The following is a 17,924-nucleotide window of genomic DNA, read 5'->3' on the forward strand; positions in this document are numbered from 1 at the left end:
ACATATTAATAAAACCCATGAATAATCAAATCCACAAATATCAAATCTGCAAATATGGAGGGATGAGTGTACATTTTCACTTTCCAATAAAAATAGATAACATGTCCATTAGGACACAGTCTTTAAGCATCAAGTACTGCCAACAAGCATGGACAGACTAACATTTCAGACTGTCCTCAAAACTAACTTTTCTCTCTACCATTTATTGTTACGTTATCTTCTGTCATCAGCTTGGATGTATGGCAACTCTATGAGTAAGAGACCTTCAAGACAGCCTGTCATCAAAAGCTCTGCTCAGGTCCTGCAAATTCAGGACTGTGACTACCTTGATTGAGTCTATCCATCAATAATGTGTTTTTCCCCCCAACTGCTTCCCTCTTTATCAAGAATTATATGTTTTAATGAGTCGTGTCATCACAGCTTCAGTGTAGTAGGTTTGGCTTACAGGGAGCGCTAAGGTTTTATTTCCTCTGAGACCCATTTATTTGTCGTTTTGGCAGTTAACAGTATCCATAAAACAATCCTCCACCACCACATTTCAAATGAGTTGATTCTCTTCCTGTCTGCTTTCTTCACTGTCCAACTTTTACAATTGTACATAGAAATCAGAAATACAATGGCATGACTAATCCTAACCCTGGTATTCAATGACATATCTTTACACTTGAGGATCTATCTAATTATCTAATAGCTGCACTTCAAAGTCCTACTCTTCTTTTCATTTCCTCACTACAATCTTCATTTTGACTTATGATGGAGCCAAGAGTCTTGTGGCTATTCTGATGCCTTCATCAGCCACTTTAAAGTTAAGTAAATAATCTGTGACCATTATTTTTGTTTAAGGCAGATTGGGGACGCACTGTGTATTCAAGGCAGATTGGGGCTGCCCCTTCAGTCCCATCTGTTTCCCCCAAGAGGACTAGGTTCCAAATGGATAGACTCAATCAAGAAAGCCATGGCCCTGAGGTTGCACAACTTGAATAGGGCTGTTGATAATAAGATGACTTAGAGGTCTCTCATTCATGGTGTCACCATAACTCGAAGTTAACTTGACAACAGTTAACACCAACAACAATAAGCACTGAATAATGCATACCATTTGATGCCAATCTATTTGAACTTTAGGACATAACCACAAGACAGAATACAAATCTGTTCATTGAACATTGAACATTGTACTTTCAATGACTCAGTGTACTGCCATGATAAATATTATTTAACCTTTGAGGAGTCATATACATCTCTACATTATTTTGTACTGAGTCTTCCCTTAAAGGAGCTCACTATAGAAGGCAGCCTATTTTCTATACTGAAAGTGGTATACAGGGAAGAGGAGCTGAAATTCTCTCTCTGCTGTACATACTCATACCTAACCTCATCTCTTTGTGTTCTGTTATCCATTGATCAAGTATGCATTGAGAGTTAAATTCTGTATCTATATTTTTGGCACCAGAACCTCACTGCTTTTGTCCACTGCCTTAACCCAATGACTGTAACTAAGAGGATGGACAGGTGCTAACTGAAAGGAGCTCAGGGCTGAGGAGTCAGTGGGGCAATGAATTCACTCTTGGTTTCCAAGATTCTGATCCTCATACCTAAAATAGATTCAGAATTTGTTTAGTTCTGTTCAAATCCTGGAGTGGGTTCATCACTCCACTGACATGGGAGCCACCAGCCCCACTGGCAGCCACTGAGAACTATCTGTTTTCTCCAACCATTTCTCCTCATATGAACTGAGAACATATATGTAAGAGTATGTAAAAGCCTTCCGTGAGCAAGCTTGATCATCTAATATATTCAATGGTATTGGACACCTCCCTACCTGCCTCAAAAAAAGGAAGGAAGGAAGGAAGGAAGGAAGGAAGGAAGGAAAAGGAAAAGTTTCTTCCTCTACTTCTGCAGGGCATGCATTTTGGAAATTTTGTACAGATGTGAAAGGTAATAACAAGCTGTCAGGATTTTTACCTGAACTGTGGGCTTTTCCAGGTGAAGCAAAAACACAGTTGAATGAGTGACAATTGTGTTGATGCCAAAGAACAAGTTGATGCAGACATAAACTATAAAGGCCATTCCAGTTTCCTTGAAGATTCCAGCCAACAAGTACATCCATGAAAATGTTGAGTATCTGCAGGGCAATCACAACAATAACAAGAACAGAAAATACAACCACACAAAAACTATCAAAACCAGTAAAGTACTTTGTTTACTGAGGGACACTTCTGGGTGACGTTTGTCTCTGAGTAAGGGAAAAAAATGTTTATTTTCATTCCTCCATTTTGGCAAGGGCAAAAGAAACAATAAAATTGCCTGGTGCTGACCATGACTTTTCTTGAAGTGCATGAAAACAGGAAAAAAGGAGAAGAAAGAACGTTGTGGCTTCTGAGGTTAGAGTGGTCATTAAATGACTTTTAATTAACATGAGGCTAAATGAGTTCGCTGTGACATAAGTCATTTATTTATTTATTTGCTGACAATTGTCTTCCTGGCTGCAAAACAGCATATTCAAAACTCAAAAGGGTTTTTTAAATGTACTGCTATAGATATAGATCAGTGACAAGAAAGGAACAGAGATTATGGCAGTAACATTATAATATTACAGTGTTTTACCTTTGTTTAAGGAGATTATCACATTCACTTTAAGGTGATTTATCCGTGACAGGATAAAGTCACCTTTTATTTTAAAAGCAGGTGTTATTGCACTCAGCCATGGCTTGGTGAGTGCAACCCATCTGCAGCCCAGATCCCAGCTGCACTTATCCAGAAGCTTTTCAAAAACAGGAGCTTGCCATTTTAGAAAAGTTGCTGGATATGTGCGGCTGGGATCCAGGCTGCAGATGGGTTGCACTCATCCATCCATGGCTGAGTGCAGTAACATCTGCTTTTAAAATTAAAGGTGATAAATTGCTTTACAGTGAATGTGATAATCTCCTTAGTGTGCACCTATATTGTTGAAATAATGCAGTTTCACAGAACTGCCATGGCTGTCTCCTACAGAAACTTAGGATTTAGCAGAGAAAGCTAAAGACCTTATAAAATTACAGTTTTCAGGATTCCATAGGATAGAGCTACAGCACTTAAAAGTGGTGTCCAACAGCATTATTTCTACAATGTAAATTCACCCTCAGAAAATAATAAATTGATTAAATGATCTAATGTAGTTGGGGTTAATCAATAGGATTAGGCCTAAGAAACTTGCCTGAATTGCTACTGATTATTAGTTATGATCTGAATGAAACAAAAGTCTGACAGGCAGCACCTGCATTCATTACAATTGTTTCACATCAAACCACTGAGGTAACAAGCAGAGATTGTAAATTAAGACTGTTGGAAAAAGTTATCTTATGATTTTCTGTAAAAGACAACAAGGCAATGCATAGATCTTTGTCAGATCCAGAGCATTTTTCTTAGGGCTCTGTCACATTACACTGTTATAGCACCATGATTCCATCTTAAGTGCCACAGCAACATCCTCTGGAATGCTGCGATTTGGAGCTTCCTGGCTAAGAATACAAAATGCCCTCCTCTCCAGACTGAAAATGCACTGTTATAGCACCATGCAAGGAAGGATTTTATAGGATGTTGCCATGAGAGTTAAAAAGTGTAACCACAATGCTATAATTGTGAAGTGTGAAATGGCCCTTAAACTCCTTTGAGAAAACCAAAAATACCATAATTCCAGAAGGCTGGGACATTCATAGAATAGATACTTAGTGTCCTTGTACTTATCACAGTGAGGGACACAGAGAATTAAATTCAGCTTGAGTTAAACGGTGTGTGTGTGTGTGTGTGTGTGTGTGTGTGTGTGTGTGTGTGTGAATCCTTACCCAAACAAGAAGAGAAGTAGGAATACAGCCAACAGGTTATTGTCATTGAAGAATGCTGGTATTTGAAAAACTGAAATTATTCCTATTGAGAGTGTAACAGGTATCAGAAAGTAAACCTGTAGGATGATAATAATTAGAAGTGATTATCATAATCCTAACACTAAACCCATTTATTATAACAGTAGATGCACGTTACATTTGGAAAGCTTTTGGTCTCCACTGAATGAAAAATACCACACTTTCTTATGGTGCATGTATGTGTGTGTTTGTATATATGGAGCCACATCTTTTTACACTAGAATAATTTTCATGCCCTCTTCTTGTTCAGAGTCACTGACATGGATTTGAGTCACCACTCCACATGACATTACCCAGATGATAAATAATAAATCTGTGGACATCCCTCACACCACTTTAACCAATATGTTCTTTGGTGTCAAAGGAGAACAAACATTACTTTAAAATGCCTTTTTCTAATTAAAAAAACAAAATGGTACAAATAGCATAGTTCTGGAGAAATATAATAGTATTTTTATAATTGCAAGTCATTTAAAAGTGGCATTGCTAGCTATGATATGGTCAAATACATTGGTTGGTGTCTTATTAGCAACTTATGATGCCACCACTGTCAGTCCCTTTTTTGGTTGTGGCATAATTTGGAATTCTCTACCAGGCTAGGATAAAACCAGGAAAATATGTCACCCAGAAGGAAGCTGAGCCTAGCTTGGGCCTCTGCAAACCAGGGGTGGATTCCCATATCTATGTTAATTGCTAAAGGCTGAAATGACCAAGCAAAAGATATAAGGCAAAGTAACTCCACAGGTCATGTAGCTACCATCCCCATATACCACTTCTGCTATCAATTTTGGGGGACTGGCTACCATCTGCATATAGTCTAGTCCTATCTAGAATTCCTCTTGGTTCTTTTAAATGATCATTTTTGTATCCTGATATACAAATATCCTCAGATGGTATTTTAATTTCTGTACTTATCACTGCTTTTCTTTTCTTGTAAGGCAAAGTGAAATGACTTGAGCGCCATCCCAATTTCTAATTAGCAGTAGCCGCAAGACATTCCAGTGTTTTCTCTTAGAGCCTTATCACACTAGACGAATCCCACTCAGAAATGCGATTTTAAAAGTAGAAAAAACCCACAAACGCAGGAGGTTTTTCAGATGTGTTTGCACCAAACAGTAATAACATGAAAATAAAGTTCTCGAAAGTAAAAAGGTATCATTTTTGTCCACTTTCTGTTTGCTTTACTTTTGCGTTTTCGCTGTTTGGAGAAAGGTTGTCTGACAACCTCCCTGCATTTGCAGGGTTTTTTTTCTACTTTTAAACTGAAAGGGATTTGTCTAGTGTGATAAGGTCCTTAGTTAGGAACAAGGATTGCTTGTCAGCAGGGATTCAATGGAAACGTATCAAGTTGCAGCATACTGTACCACTGCATTAATTTCAGTCTGGTGAATATTGATTTCAGTTAGATCATCAGGATGCTTTCAAGTGGATGATTTATAAATACACCATTTCACAGCAAGCATCTTATGCATGAAAAGAGGCATGCCAGTTACACTGAGGCTGGAGCCAGAAGAGTGGGTCTGGTTAGCCCTTCAGACCTAACCAATTCTATATGGTTGGTTAGTTGGTTGAGAAATGTAGGTGCACTGGCCAATTGGATGTGGCTTGCAATAACTTGCATGAAAGAACACAGAGTTATTTCATAATGTAAAGGGCTGAAGGGACGGAATAAGATGATAGTCCACATAAATGTTCTGTTAAACTCTCATGGAAATGTATTTTATGTCCACTCCAAGCACTAGTGAAGACAGCCAAGTCCCCAAAGCCCTGTAACTTTTACAGTTCCCAATAGGATTACTGTTCCTATCATTCAGTTTGCAGGTAGATTTCTGGTTTCTTGGGCCACTATATGAGCACTGGAAAATACTTGTATGGCTCACCGAGCCCTTATGGCTTAAACCATGTTGGAAGGAGGTTCTTCTACAAGGTATGCAAAATTCATGGGGGGAGTAGAAAGTATGCCAAAATGATTTTTTTAAAAAAACCTTTTAACCAAATCACTTGAAAGCTTTTGGTGTTAAGAAGCAATGGCTGGATGAGGGTTCGGCACATCCTGATTATGGGGTGGGGCATGTCTTTGTAAGAGTAGGGGGTGAAAGTGGCAATCAGACCAGCCAGATTTGTTGTGGTTGTTTAAGTGGACACTTCTCTCCCCCGACCCCATTTTACTAAAACACCAATAAAGTGTGTTTATGGGGGATGGACACACGCTCTGGGTTAATATTATGTATTCTTCTTGTATTAATCCACTCCTGATTTCCTGCCACTTTTCATTTTCATATCATTTTAATCAGTGCCTTATATTCATTCGGATGAGTGGTCTGTCTAAACCATTAGTGTTGACATTATCTGGCAGTGGCTCTCCAGGGTTTTTAGAAGGCAATCTTTTCCCAACCCTCACTGGAGATGTTGGCAATTGAAGTTGAAGCCTTTTGCCTGAAAAGGGTCTGTCCTGTCACTGAGCTACTGGCTTTTCCTTGTCCAACTGCTTTCTCTGGACTGCTCTGGGGCTTGGTGGAGATAAGAAAAGGTTCACAATGATTTGCAGTTTTTGCTCACTTTTAAAATTGCACAGATTCAAAGTGAGCTTTTGTAAAATAGCACAATATGTGCATCCTGTTCTGTCAAATTATTTCTCTGTTTTGACTAGAACCCCTGAATCTCTCCTGTTTAAAACTGAGACACAATCCATAACTAGAACTAGAAACTCTGTCAGTTTTGGTTTCCTTCAGCATACCATTTTTCCAAAATGTTATTTTTTGGAAGATCATGCCATTTTTAAGCCCACAGAAATACACTTTCTTGAGCATTTTTTATGAACTGTTTAATATAGATATTAATCCACACACTTTTCTAATATACCCATCTTTGTAAGGAACTTCTACTAGCATAGTGCATTTACATCTGTAATTGTTAGCATGTCTTTTAAAAATATAATCCAGAATATTTCTGAGCAGATTTTCTGCCACAGTATGGATACTTGCCTGAATATGAACAGGAGTTTTCTATGACAGAGTTAGAAAGGGAAGGTCATGCGCAGCAGCCCTTACACGAGTAGCCATTACTCAGAGATTTTAACAAAATACATACTACAGGATGACTTTTAGACCTGCCTTTTTACCTCTGCTACTTTGCAATTTAACCTAAAGGCAATTTTTCTGCCTACAAGTTAAAAATAAATTGAAGTCACGACCTTAATAGCACACTGATCTTTTATAAACGTGCTGAGCTTTATGCATATAGTACAGCCAAATGGAGGGGAAAAAAGAAATTGAAAAGAAGAGCTCATATCTTGGTCTGTATATTAATTACAATCATTCTATTTTAAAACATTACATATTTATACAATTTTTATATTATAATAATCATGTTTAAGACAAGCGAAAGACAGACCTGTATGTCACATTTCTTGAGGCAGTCTCCACATTGCACTTTATCACACAACAGTCTTTCACATTAATTTTTTAAAAAATAAGGTACTTACTAGGTCATAAATGAAGTTAGTCACCCAATAGCTTTTCACCCCAAGGCCTGAGATATGTTGTAGCTGTTTTGCCTTTGTCTGATGTTCCTTTACCACATAAAGTACAAAGCTGGCTGTTGTGATGGAGTAGCCAGCAAGGACACACATAGAGATGATCTGATCCAGTAAATTGCTAAGCCTGAGAGGAGGAAAAGTAAAATGAAGATTTGTTCCCCCAAAATAAATATGTAGCCAGGGCTGGGCCTGTATCTGAGGGCATCCTGGGCAAAATGTCATCTTGGTTGACTTTTCCCTCTGCCAGTGGTCGCCAGGTGGTTTACCTGACTGTGGTTACCTGACAGTGCTCCAGTGCATAAGGATGCCAGCCAGTTAAGACACCATTAAATCAATATGTCAGTTAGAGAAGTTAAATCAGCCCCAATCAAATGCCAGTTTAAACAAGAATGTTTTTATTGGGAGACTATCATTAAGGGTGCCACATGAGCTTTCCTCTGGTCTGGAGTAGCCACTAAGAAGGCCCTTTTTGGGGGCTGTGTCAAGTACATCATATATTGGTAGACAGATAGGGCTTCTCAAAGATCTCAACATCAGGGCAGATACATATGAAGAGGCACCATCACCTGGTCTTAAACTATTTACAGCTTTATAAAACATAAACACATTGTAAATAGTGCCCGGTGGAAAAAAATCCAGCAGGCAGCATAGGTTATCTATAACTGGCCTTACTGAATAACCTGGTTCTGAACCAGGTTTTAACTCAGTTCTGCTTCCTTTTGATTTTTTGAACTGTCTTGCAAGATAACCCTGTGTAGAACACATTACAGTAATCTGAATGAGATTCAATTGAAGTATGTATCACTGAACCTACATCAGACGTTTATAGTCTCATAACTATTTAGTAGACATGGGGTTCAGAGACCGATTGCACAAAGTATCCAATAACAGGATTCCTTCCTCCAACAGTTTGTCTCCAAAAATTAAAAACAGATCCTGAAGGTTAACCCCTGAAGCAGGGAAAGGGAAGAAAATTTTATTCAAACTTTTCCTGCCTTTTTTGTACTCTATATTTCCTCCCCCCCCCCCAAAAAAAATACACAGTTTGATTTGAAAGAGCTGAAAAGACAGAAAAGAAAAGAACTTCAGCAGCAGCTACAGCCCTGCTTTTCCTCCACTGTTGACTCCAGCTTTCTGTGGCTGCTCTATGGGAGCACTTTTCCAATCAGACAACTAAGACCTCATCTGCACTGACGAATTAATGCAGTTTGACACTGTTTTAATTGACTTAGCTAAATGCTATGGAATTCTGGGATTTGCAGTTTTGTAAGATATTTAACCTTCTTTGTCAGAGAGCTCTGCTTCCCCACAATATTACAAATCCCAAGATTCTATAGCATGGAGCCATGGCAGTTAAAGCAGTGTTAAAACACATCATTTCTGCAGTGCAAATGAGATCTTAGTTGTCGGATTGGGAGAGTACTCCCAAATGATCCCTGCCCCCCACAGACTTTTCAACACTATTGCAAATTTGAAATGGTGAGATTCCACTCCCATGCAACTTCTGAAAACTGTTCATTTCTAGGGATTCGTTTGCATGAAGCCCCTTGAGATAGTGAATGGTGCCATTGGCTAAATTATACTGTAATCCAAACTGCTTTAGGCTGATCTAGTACACGCAAGGATTTCTCAAATATTGCCCCCCCCCCCCATGCAAATGCAAAAAATCTTGTGGCAAAACCAAATCTCAACAGAAATCCTTGAAGGGCTTTCTTATCAAGGACAAGAAAAATCTGTAGTGCGCTTCACATCTCTTAGAAATATGAAATCTTACATGATTTGTTCTTGACTTTCTCCACCAGGATAAGGATGAGCAACAACCGAAATGCCTACAACAAGAACAACAAGAACATTTAAAGATTTTCTTTAATCCAATCTTGAATAAAGATGCAAAAAAAAAAAACAAACCCCCACAAAGAAGTCAATGATTGATAACCTTTACTACTCAACATCATGGTATTCTATCTTGGGCAAAACATAAATGGAAGGATTTGGAATCACACAGCACAAATACAGTACTATGATTCCACTTTAACTGCTATGGTTGCTTTCTGTGAAACCCTGGAATTGTTCTTTAAGGGAGAGGCCTCTGGAATCCTCAGCTAGGAAACTTCTTTGGTGGCAATGGCCAAATTACAAATCCCAGTATTCCATAGGATGCAGTTAAAGTTGAATCATAATGCTGTAACAATGTAATATGAAAGGGCCCCCAGTCAACAGGACAGAACACTAGGTTCATAAATGATGTCATGTTAGATCCAGAACTTGGTAAGTGAAATGAGTACAGTGGTCCTTCCACATTCACTGGGGTTAGAGGTGAAGGACCCCCATGAACATGGAAAAAACACAAATAAAAAAAACACAGTTCTTCTTGCCTAAGAGAATACCTCTCTAGAAATCTCCAGGACCTCCAGCAAAACTCTATGGTCAGCATCTGCCAGATGGTGATCATAGGAGATTATCCCACAGCCAGTTTTGCCCTGGCCATGCACAGGACAGGATCGGGTTGGAACAGGGAAAACTGGTATTATTGCACAGTAATTTGTTGCCGTGTTGCCGCCTGACCATCACCCTTTCCCAGGGCATGCTCTGCTGGCTGATTTTGGTGGTACGGAAGACTTCTATAGTCCCAAACCAATCTCGTCCCATGCACAGCCAGGGCAAAAATGGCCGTGGGAAAATCTCCACAGAATCATGGCAGAGTACCTACAAATGCCTGGAGAAGTTTTTTCTGTAGAAACCTCTAGGTTCTCCAGCACAACTCTATGGTCAGCTTCTGCAAATGTGGAAGGCCAACTGTATTGTGCATGGAGATACCTAGTTGGTGTTGTAGGCTGTGTGTGTAAAGAGAAGACAATGATGAAAGAAGATGCATAAGCGAGAAAATCCTTTAGGAGCCTGCCAGTACAGAAGAGAGAGAGAGAGAGCGCGCACACATTTCTCTGTTTATAGGAGTCAGAGATATGAATGGCATGTTCTCAAGAGGTCAATTGGGCAATCTAGTTGATCTAGATGGGGGGGATTATTATGCATACTCTTGTCCTGTTCAGTTTAGAGAAGGGGGGGGGGTTTCCCCATCTAATAATCGTAATAAAATAATAATCTACCATTGTACTGCCAACATCCATTTGCAACATTTGACGCAACATAAAATTTCAGACTAGGATTAGGGAAAGCCAAATTTGAATCTCATGCCTGCAGTGCACAGTAGCCAGTCAACATCTCTCAGGCTAGCCTAACCTACAGGACTATTATGGGAATGAAATGGGATGTGGAAGAGAACCCCACCTTGCATGCAACCCTGCACAATAGTTAGGCATTTAACCTATATATTTAAGCCACATCAAGCTCCCGTTTCTTGATCTTTTTCTTCAACTAAAGATGATCCAAACATCTGTATATAATCAAGGAAGCTGATTGTGGAAAACTGCCAAATCTAATTCCTGGAACATCACTGACTTCCGAAAATGTCAACATGCCCTGGTTCTAAATTATTGCACAGACTCTAATCTCAAAGACTAAAGCTAGACTGCCTGTAAGGTGGCAGAACTAAAGGAGACAATTTGGGGAGTGGGTGGTGGGTGGGAATAAAGGTTGAAAACCTGATTTGTTGCTTGAATTTACACTAAGACAGAAACCATAAAAATGAAAAAGAAATAAATGATATTAAAAAAAATAATAACTTGCAACTTGGAAGAAAAGAGTTCCAATTATGTTTTTTAAATAAAAAAATAGCAATAAAAGCATATTGTAGTTACATTTCAAAAGCAAGGCAATGGGTGGGACCAATATTCTGTTGGTGTGATGTGTAACACTTCCTAGTTACTGTCTTAGCTATAAAAGGGCATTTGTACAGTCAGGCATTTTGAAATGATTTCTTCACACATTATTCCACTCTATTATCAATCCTTAAGGCGGCTTTTAATGAAAGAGTAATAAGAAATGAAATGAAATACTAAAAAGTTTTATTTTGTGTTTTTGAAATGGTATCAAACTATTTTCAGGCTTTCTTCGTGGGGAAAAAGGCCGACGTAAAAATAGTTACAAAATGATTTTAAGAAAAGAAAAGAAACGTTTCCATCTCTAGTTTTTATGTTTTAATCACTGGAATCTTGGCTAACTTTAAAAAAACCCCAACAGATTCCCTCTCCCCTTTTTGTTTTCTCTTCTTGAGAAGATTTTTACTAGGATATCAGTCTAATAGAAAGTATTAATAAATAAGCATATGGGAGGAATGACACTGAAAATGAAACTGAGAGATGTTGCTCACAGCTGATTGAAAAGAAAACACACAAAAACTCCTAAACTTACCAAGCCTCCCGCCCCATCAATGAATGACCCTTCCCCAGCTTGTATGAATGAGGTAGAAACAACTAGAAAGCATCCCCCCCACATCTATCAGAAATAAAGGAGATACAGTTTGACTAAGCTGTTAATGCTCCTTTACTATAAAGCCATTTTCTCTTTACTGCAGCTTAGGCTAGAAGTCAAAATTTCCATTTCAATACATATTTTTCAAGACTTGGAAGACGAAGCTGCACAATATACATAAGTCGAAAGCCATTATGATTTGCTTAGTGACAGTGTAAAAAGCTCTTTTTATGTGCCTCTTTAAATACATGAAGCCTAAGTCAAACCTCAAAAGCGGGATTGCCACCCATTTCAAACCGCTAAAATGACAGCAAACCTTTATCAGGCCATTTCACTGGTTCTTAAGCTGTCATTTATTTGTCAAAGCAACAAATGGCTTTGGCTGCCTGAAAGGTGCACAGGAAAAAGTTCCATCAATTCTGCCTCCAACCAGGTTACAATAAGCCTGTCCTGTCTAGATTTACAAGTTCATTGCATTTACCAGCCCCGGAGTGGTGAGATGCATTTTGTGGAAAAGCCAGAAAATAATTCCTTCTTGATCACAGGATTTGAGTTTTAAAACAATGTTTACTAATTACTTTTGTCTCCAGCAGCACACAACAGAACTGGAAGCATGAAGAAGAAAAATGTAATTGATGGCCTGAAAGTCTAAGAACTGGATAAGCCATTTTACAGTTTTACGCCGATCATTCTTAATAGGGAGAAATAAAAGTGTTGTGCTTCTCCGTGTCACAATATATTAGGCATGGCTGAAAACAAAAACCTCTCAACCTACAGTTGCAAATGATGCTGCCAAGGTCTGTTGAGCACCTACCGTATCCAGAGGCCTTCTCTTTTGGCAAGTTTGCACGGAGTATGAAGTTATTCAAACTGTTAAGGTATGCTGGGAGGCTGTGGTAACCTTCTGGATTATACCAGACCTATATATAAATTGAAAGACCAAAACAAGAGGGGGAAATTTTTATTTTATTGTTTGTTTGTTTTAAAAAACAGCTCCTTTAAGTCTTTGTTAACTGGAAAAAAATCAAACTCTGAAGTTAGATTTATAGATTCATCCACATGACAGAACCTTTATCACTACACAAGTATAGGTTTATGATCCCACTTTTGCTGCCTTGGTTACATCCTATGGAATCCTGGGATTGGCAGTGGAAGAAGGGGCCTTAAAACCCTATTTTTATATGGACTATTCATAGGATGCAGCCATACCAGTTAAATTGGGATCACAGCACTATAACTGAATAATATGAAGAAGGGGCCTTAAAATCCTATTTTTATATGGACTATTCATAGGATGCAGCCATACCAGTTAAATTGGGATCACAGCACTATAACTGAATAATATGAAGAAGTCCCATGTATGATGACCTGCATTTTTTCATTTACATGACCTACTGTATATACTCATGTATAAGTCTAGAAATTTAGGTCCAAAAATTGACCCCCCAAAAAACTGACTCGACTTATCTATGGGTCAATGCAAGCACTGTATCTTAACTCTTATTTAAAAGAAGGAACCATCTCCTGATGAAAAGAAAGAGTATAATATGTGAAGCACTGACCCCCTCTACTGTCTCATCTGTTCAGTCTTAAGAGTAAGCACATGGAGTTCATTTTATAAGTTCTTTGACATTGTTTTGCTTTGCTACGTCCTTTAGATCTTTTGGTATATCCCCCTAAGTTTTACCCTCGACTTATCCACGAGTCATAGCAAAATCCATAATTTTGGCCCCAAAACTTGCCCTCGACTTATACATGAGGTCGACTTATAGTCGAGTATATACGGTAGCTCAAATGAGGTGTGTATTTATAGAGATATTTCTCTTCACACACATATTGGTGCCATGCTACCAAGAAGCTTCCCAGATGTTTTGGAACAACTTTGGATGTACGTTTGATCGATCATGAAACATCAAAACTCTATGTAAGAAATATCTCTATCCAAGGAAGCATTAAGCCTCTTCATGCTGAAAGCTCCACTCTAGAATTTTAATTATGAGTTGTACCTACAAAAGCCAGAGTGGACATATGTAGAATGATCTCTGTTTATGATTCAAAAATCATTTTAAAAACCTTGTAATCTAACAAGTGTTTTGAAGTTTTTGTTACTGTAACCATCGCAATTGCTCTGCGTGCCAACAGAACGACTCTGTAAGAAAGATATCTCTGTTCCTTAGTTTACAAGTCCTAACTATTGCAATTAACATGCAGCTTATATGCAGCGTGACTCTTGCACGTCATTTGAGATCTCTAGTCAGGGATGTTTCATAAAGACCCTCTGAGATGCAGTGAACATTGTGTAATGTTAATGCTAGTGAAGAAGACTGGATTGCTACGCCACTGATTTCTTCTGTAATTATATAACAGAAGGGCACCCATTTCAGCTTGGAAACTCACTAAGTCACTGCTTCTTAGCATTGTTGTTGTTGTTGGGTTCTTCAAGTCTGACATTTCTGACCTATGACAACTCCATTTATTGGCATGATTTGTGGAGATGGTGTTTGCTTTCCTCTGAGGTTGAGAAAACAGGACTTGCCCAAGGTCACCCAGAGGTTTCCATGGCAGAGGGAGTATTTGCACCCTGGTCTCCGGAGTCATAGTCCAACAACTACACTATGCTGGCCCTCTTTTCTTAGCATACACTACCTCAAAGGTTTGTTGTGAAAATGAAATGAATATATTAGAATTTGCAACATTAACATGCTTTTACTCGGCAGTTGATCGTTTCCATGTCTCTCTAAGAGTTATGCTTAACATGTATTCATGTCTTTCCTATTTCTCGCTCTTAGCCACATTCTTTCTCTTTCTGCATCTGTTGGTCATCTGAGTTTGTACATCCTCCATTTTGGAGTTTGCAGTTTTCCCCTCTCTTTCCTCTATGTTTGAAGAGCACATGTTACAAAGCCTCAAAACCATGAGATGTTATGAAACCTGTATTTGAAAATAAACCTACTTATAAAAGTAGTGTTTGTAAGTAAACCTACTTCATACGTTTTGTGCTGAGAAGTTTAAGCATGATTTATCTTTCTGCTATGCTGTGGGACTGGTTGTTGCTCATCATCTTCTTGACAGATACACTATCTAATCCCCAATTAATTTTAACTCTTTGGAAGAAAGGGGATATAAATATAACTATGCCCCTTCTATGCATACTTCCTAAAGAATAAATCTCATTAGAATTCGTGGAATTTGTGGTTTAACTGAGGAAACATTCACAGGATTGTTTTTTGTGGGTTTTTCGGGTTATGTGGCCATGTTCTAGAAGAGTTTCTTTATAGGATTCATAGGATTTGACTAAAAATATAGTACCTGGTATAGTGTAATACATGATATACTATTTATTCTCCCAATTCTGACACCTGTTCCAGATATATTTGTTGCACCAAAAAGGTAACACAACTAAGGGGCTAAAATAACTTATAGAAAGTTATTCTCAGCTTTTTTCCTCCTTCTTGTCTCAAGATACACCACTCTTTATACTGGTCAAAGACCGAATAAATTTTATTACTATTACTATACACCACTCTAGGAAACAGGATCAATACAGCACAATCCTTTAAATGTCTATGCAAAATTAAATTGCACTGATTTCAGTGAGGTTTACTCTTAGGCAAGGGGCTACAAAATTGGAGATGAAATCCAAAGCCACTATAAGATAGTGGGTGAGAATCCTCCTACTAAAATACACTGAAAAATACAAAAAGGAGATCAGCACGAATTGTCTGTTTTTATGAAGCTACTTTTAAGAACAGAGCTACATGGCAGTGGCTGTTATGAACTGAAATAAATTTCTAGTATGCTGACAGGCTCCTCTCCCCATTATGTTTCTTATGTTACAGACAAGAAGTATGTATCACTTTTCAGAATTATTTTCATCTTGTTATAAAAATGAAATTATATATATAAAAAGGATAGCACCAAGAGACTGTTCCCCAACAGCCCAATTGTACATGTGAAAGAAAATCTACTCTGCTTCTCACAAAATAAAGGTGTTGTATTTTGCTACTTGTTTTTAGACTCCCTTAAAAAAGAGATTGTTCCATCATTCAAGAGGTGGGAAAGAATGCTGGATTAAAAACAGAGAACAGAAGTTGATTAATTGCAATTCAATGTCCCACGCAAAATTATCAGCTTCAAAATAAGCGTCTTGACTATCCCCAGGAGTTTAACATCTCTCTTTCTGAAATAATAAAATGCCCATTGCATGTTAAATAAAAAAGGAAGTGGCCCCTTATTAAAGCCTATTTTTAGGTTACAATAAGAAGCATATCCAAGGCATTTTGCTATCTGAGATGAAGGACAAGCACACATATAAACAGCCTTGTTCACAAAGAGAAGCTGACTGGGCCAGCAGTTGCATTTTACTTTATCATAAAGGACACTGAGGCCTGCTCAAGTGGAATGAAGAGGGCTGAAGGTTAGGCAGATGCCTAATGGGAGTAGCTCCAGTCCTCACCCTACAGATGACGGATAACATAGAATAACTCACCCTCACTTCTCTAACCAGTAAGACGTTCCAGGGTTACAGCAATTATTCAGGTGTGGTTTCCTCTAAAAGTTCATCAGTAGAGGTTCATATGATTTTATCTCTCTAATTTTAAAATTTTAAAATTTATTTACTGATATATAGTTTGAGCACAAGTGCAGACACAGGCTAAGATCTCTAGGTAAAAGTTAAAGGTTTCCGCTTTGACATGATTGTCTAACCATGCCTGACTGTAGGGGCTGGTGCTCATCTCTGTTACTAAGCCAAGGGAGCCAGCATTGTCTCAGACGACTTCAGAGATCATATGTCCAGCACAACTGAACGGAATGCTGTTACCTTCCCACAGAAGTGGTACCTATTTATTATTATTATTATTATTATTATTATTATTATTATTATTCTTTATTTATAAAGCACTGTAAATTTACACAGCGCTGTACATACAATCTTTTTAATTGAACAGTTCCCTATTTATCTACTTGCACTTTTACATGCTTTCAAACTGCCAGGTTGGCAGAAGTTGGGACTAGTGATGGGAGCACACTCTGTCACACGGCACCTGGATCATGAACTGCCAACCTGCCGACCTTGCGATCGTCAGAGTCAGCATCTTAACTGCTGAATGACCATGTCTCAAATATATACTTTGACCACAAGTGGGGGCACAGCTTAAGTTCTCTAAGAGACAACCAAACCCAGTGCTTCACGTCAGATTTTTAGATAGAGCTGCCACTGCATTTTCTTGCATTTTTTGCTCACAGAGGAGCAGCTCTCTGTGTCAGTCTCTCTCTCTGTTTCATAGACTGCAGGAGCTTCCTTTTTTCCTTTCTCAGACACACAAATCTTATTTCTCCACTGCCTCCAACTGGCTGGAGGGATGCTGATAAGGACGAATCATCTTATCTAATTACTCCTAGGCCTCTTGGGCCATTTGCCAGTTGTTTTATGGGGGTAAAATCACTTATTTAAAAAAAAATCAAAATATTAGAATGCACAATTTCAGCTCTGCTTTACTTTCCTAGGAAGCAATACTCAGGTCCACTGAGTTTCACTAAAGCCAACTGGAATAGCAACTCAGTCATATAGTTGCTTTACGCAAACAGTTGGTAGACCCAATGAACATCCTTCCAGTGCAAGTATAGCACCAATGGTTTGTATCAGCACTCATGATGTACTGGAAAAGAGGTGTTTAAAATCCTTTACAATGTATATGGTACATCTTCACTGCCATGAAAATCCACTTACCTTTGGGTTAACTGAATATGTAGTGAGCACAGTCTTGTCTACATTATTGCTATGTTGAGACAGGTTAGGAAGAACTGTGCACACAGTTCTCCCTTTCAAACTCACCGCAGTCTGATAAATTGCTCTATGCCCAGCCACATGCTTGTGGCTGCTCCATTTTCCCTCCATTTTCCCCAGGCATGCAAATGAACATATTTCTTGAACTCCACAACAACGTTGCTATGGAGTACAGTCCACCCACCCACACACAAATATCTGGATTTTCTGCTCAAAACTGGGATAATTCTCACTTTCCCCCTCCAGATTAAAGCCCCGAGGTGATTAAAAGGCCTAGATTTGCCCCTAATCATCCCATACATCTTTTAGGAAGCTCACTATGAGA

At 38.5% G+C, this 17,924-nt stretch overlaps 1 protein-coding gene across 1 annotated transcript in view; it reads right to left on the reverse strand.

Moving 5' to 3' along the window:
* The window catches only part of ABCA12 (ATP binding cassette subfamily A member 12), a 144,167-nt gene that overhangs the window by 20,308 nt on the left and 105,935 nt on the right, over positions 1–17,924 (reverse strand). Inside the window, exons 38-42 of the mRNA XM_089477824.1 lie at positions 12,626–12,731; positions 9,215–9,269; positions 7,387–7,564; positions 3,825–3,940; positions 1,966–2,125 (exon numbers count right to left, since the gene is read on the reverse strand). Of these exons, the coding sequence (XP_089333950.1) occupies positions 1,966–2,125; positions 3,825–3,940; positions 7,387–7,564; positions 9,215–9,269; positions 12,626–12,731 (615 nt within the window). The remainder of the gene's footprint in view (positions 1–1,965; positions 2,126–3,824; positions 3,941–7,386; positions 7,565–9,214; positions 9,270–12,625; positions 12,732–17,924) is intronic.

Source organism: Sceloporus occidentalis, unplaced genomic scaffold (assembly GCF_023333645.1).
Source record: "Sceloporus occidentalis isolate IW3139 unplaced genomic scaffold, rSceOcc1.0.p SCAF_12, whole genome shotgun sequence".
In the NCBI taxonomy this organism is placed as follows: domain Eukaryota; kingdom Metazoa; phylum Chordata; class Lepidosauria; order Squamata; family Phrynosomatidae; genus Sceloporus; species Sceloporus occidentalis.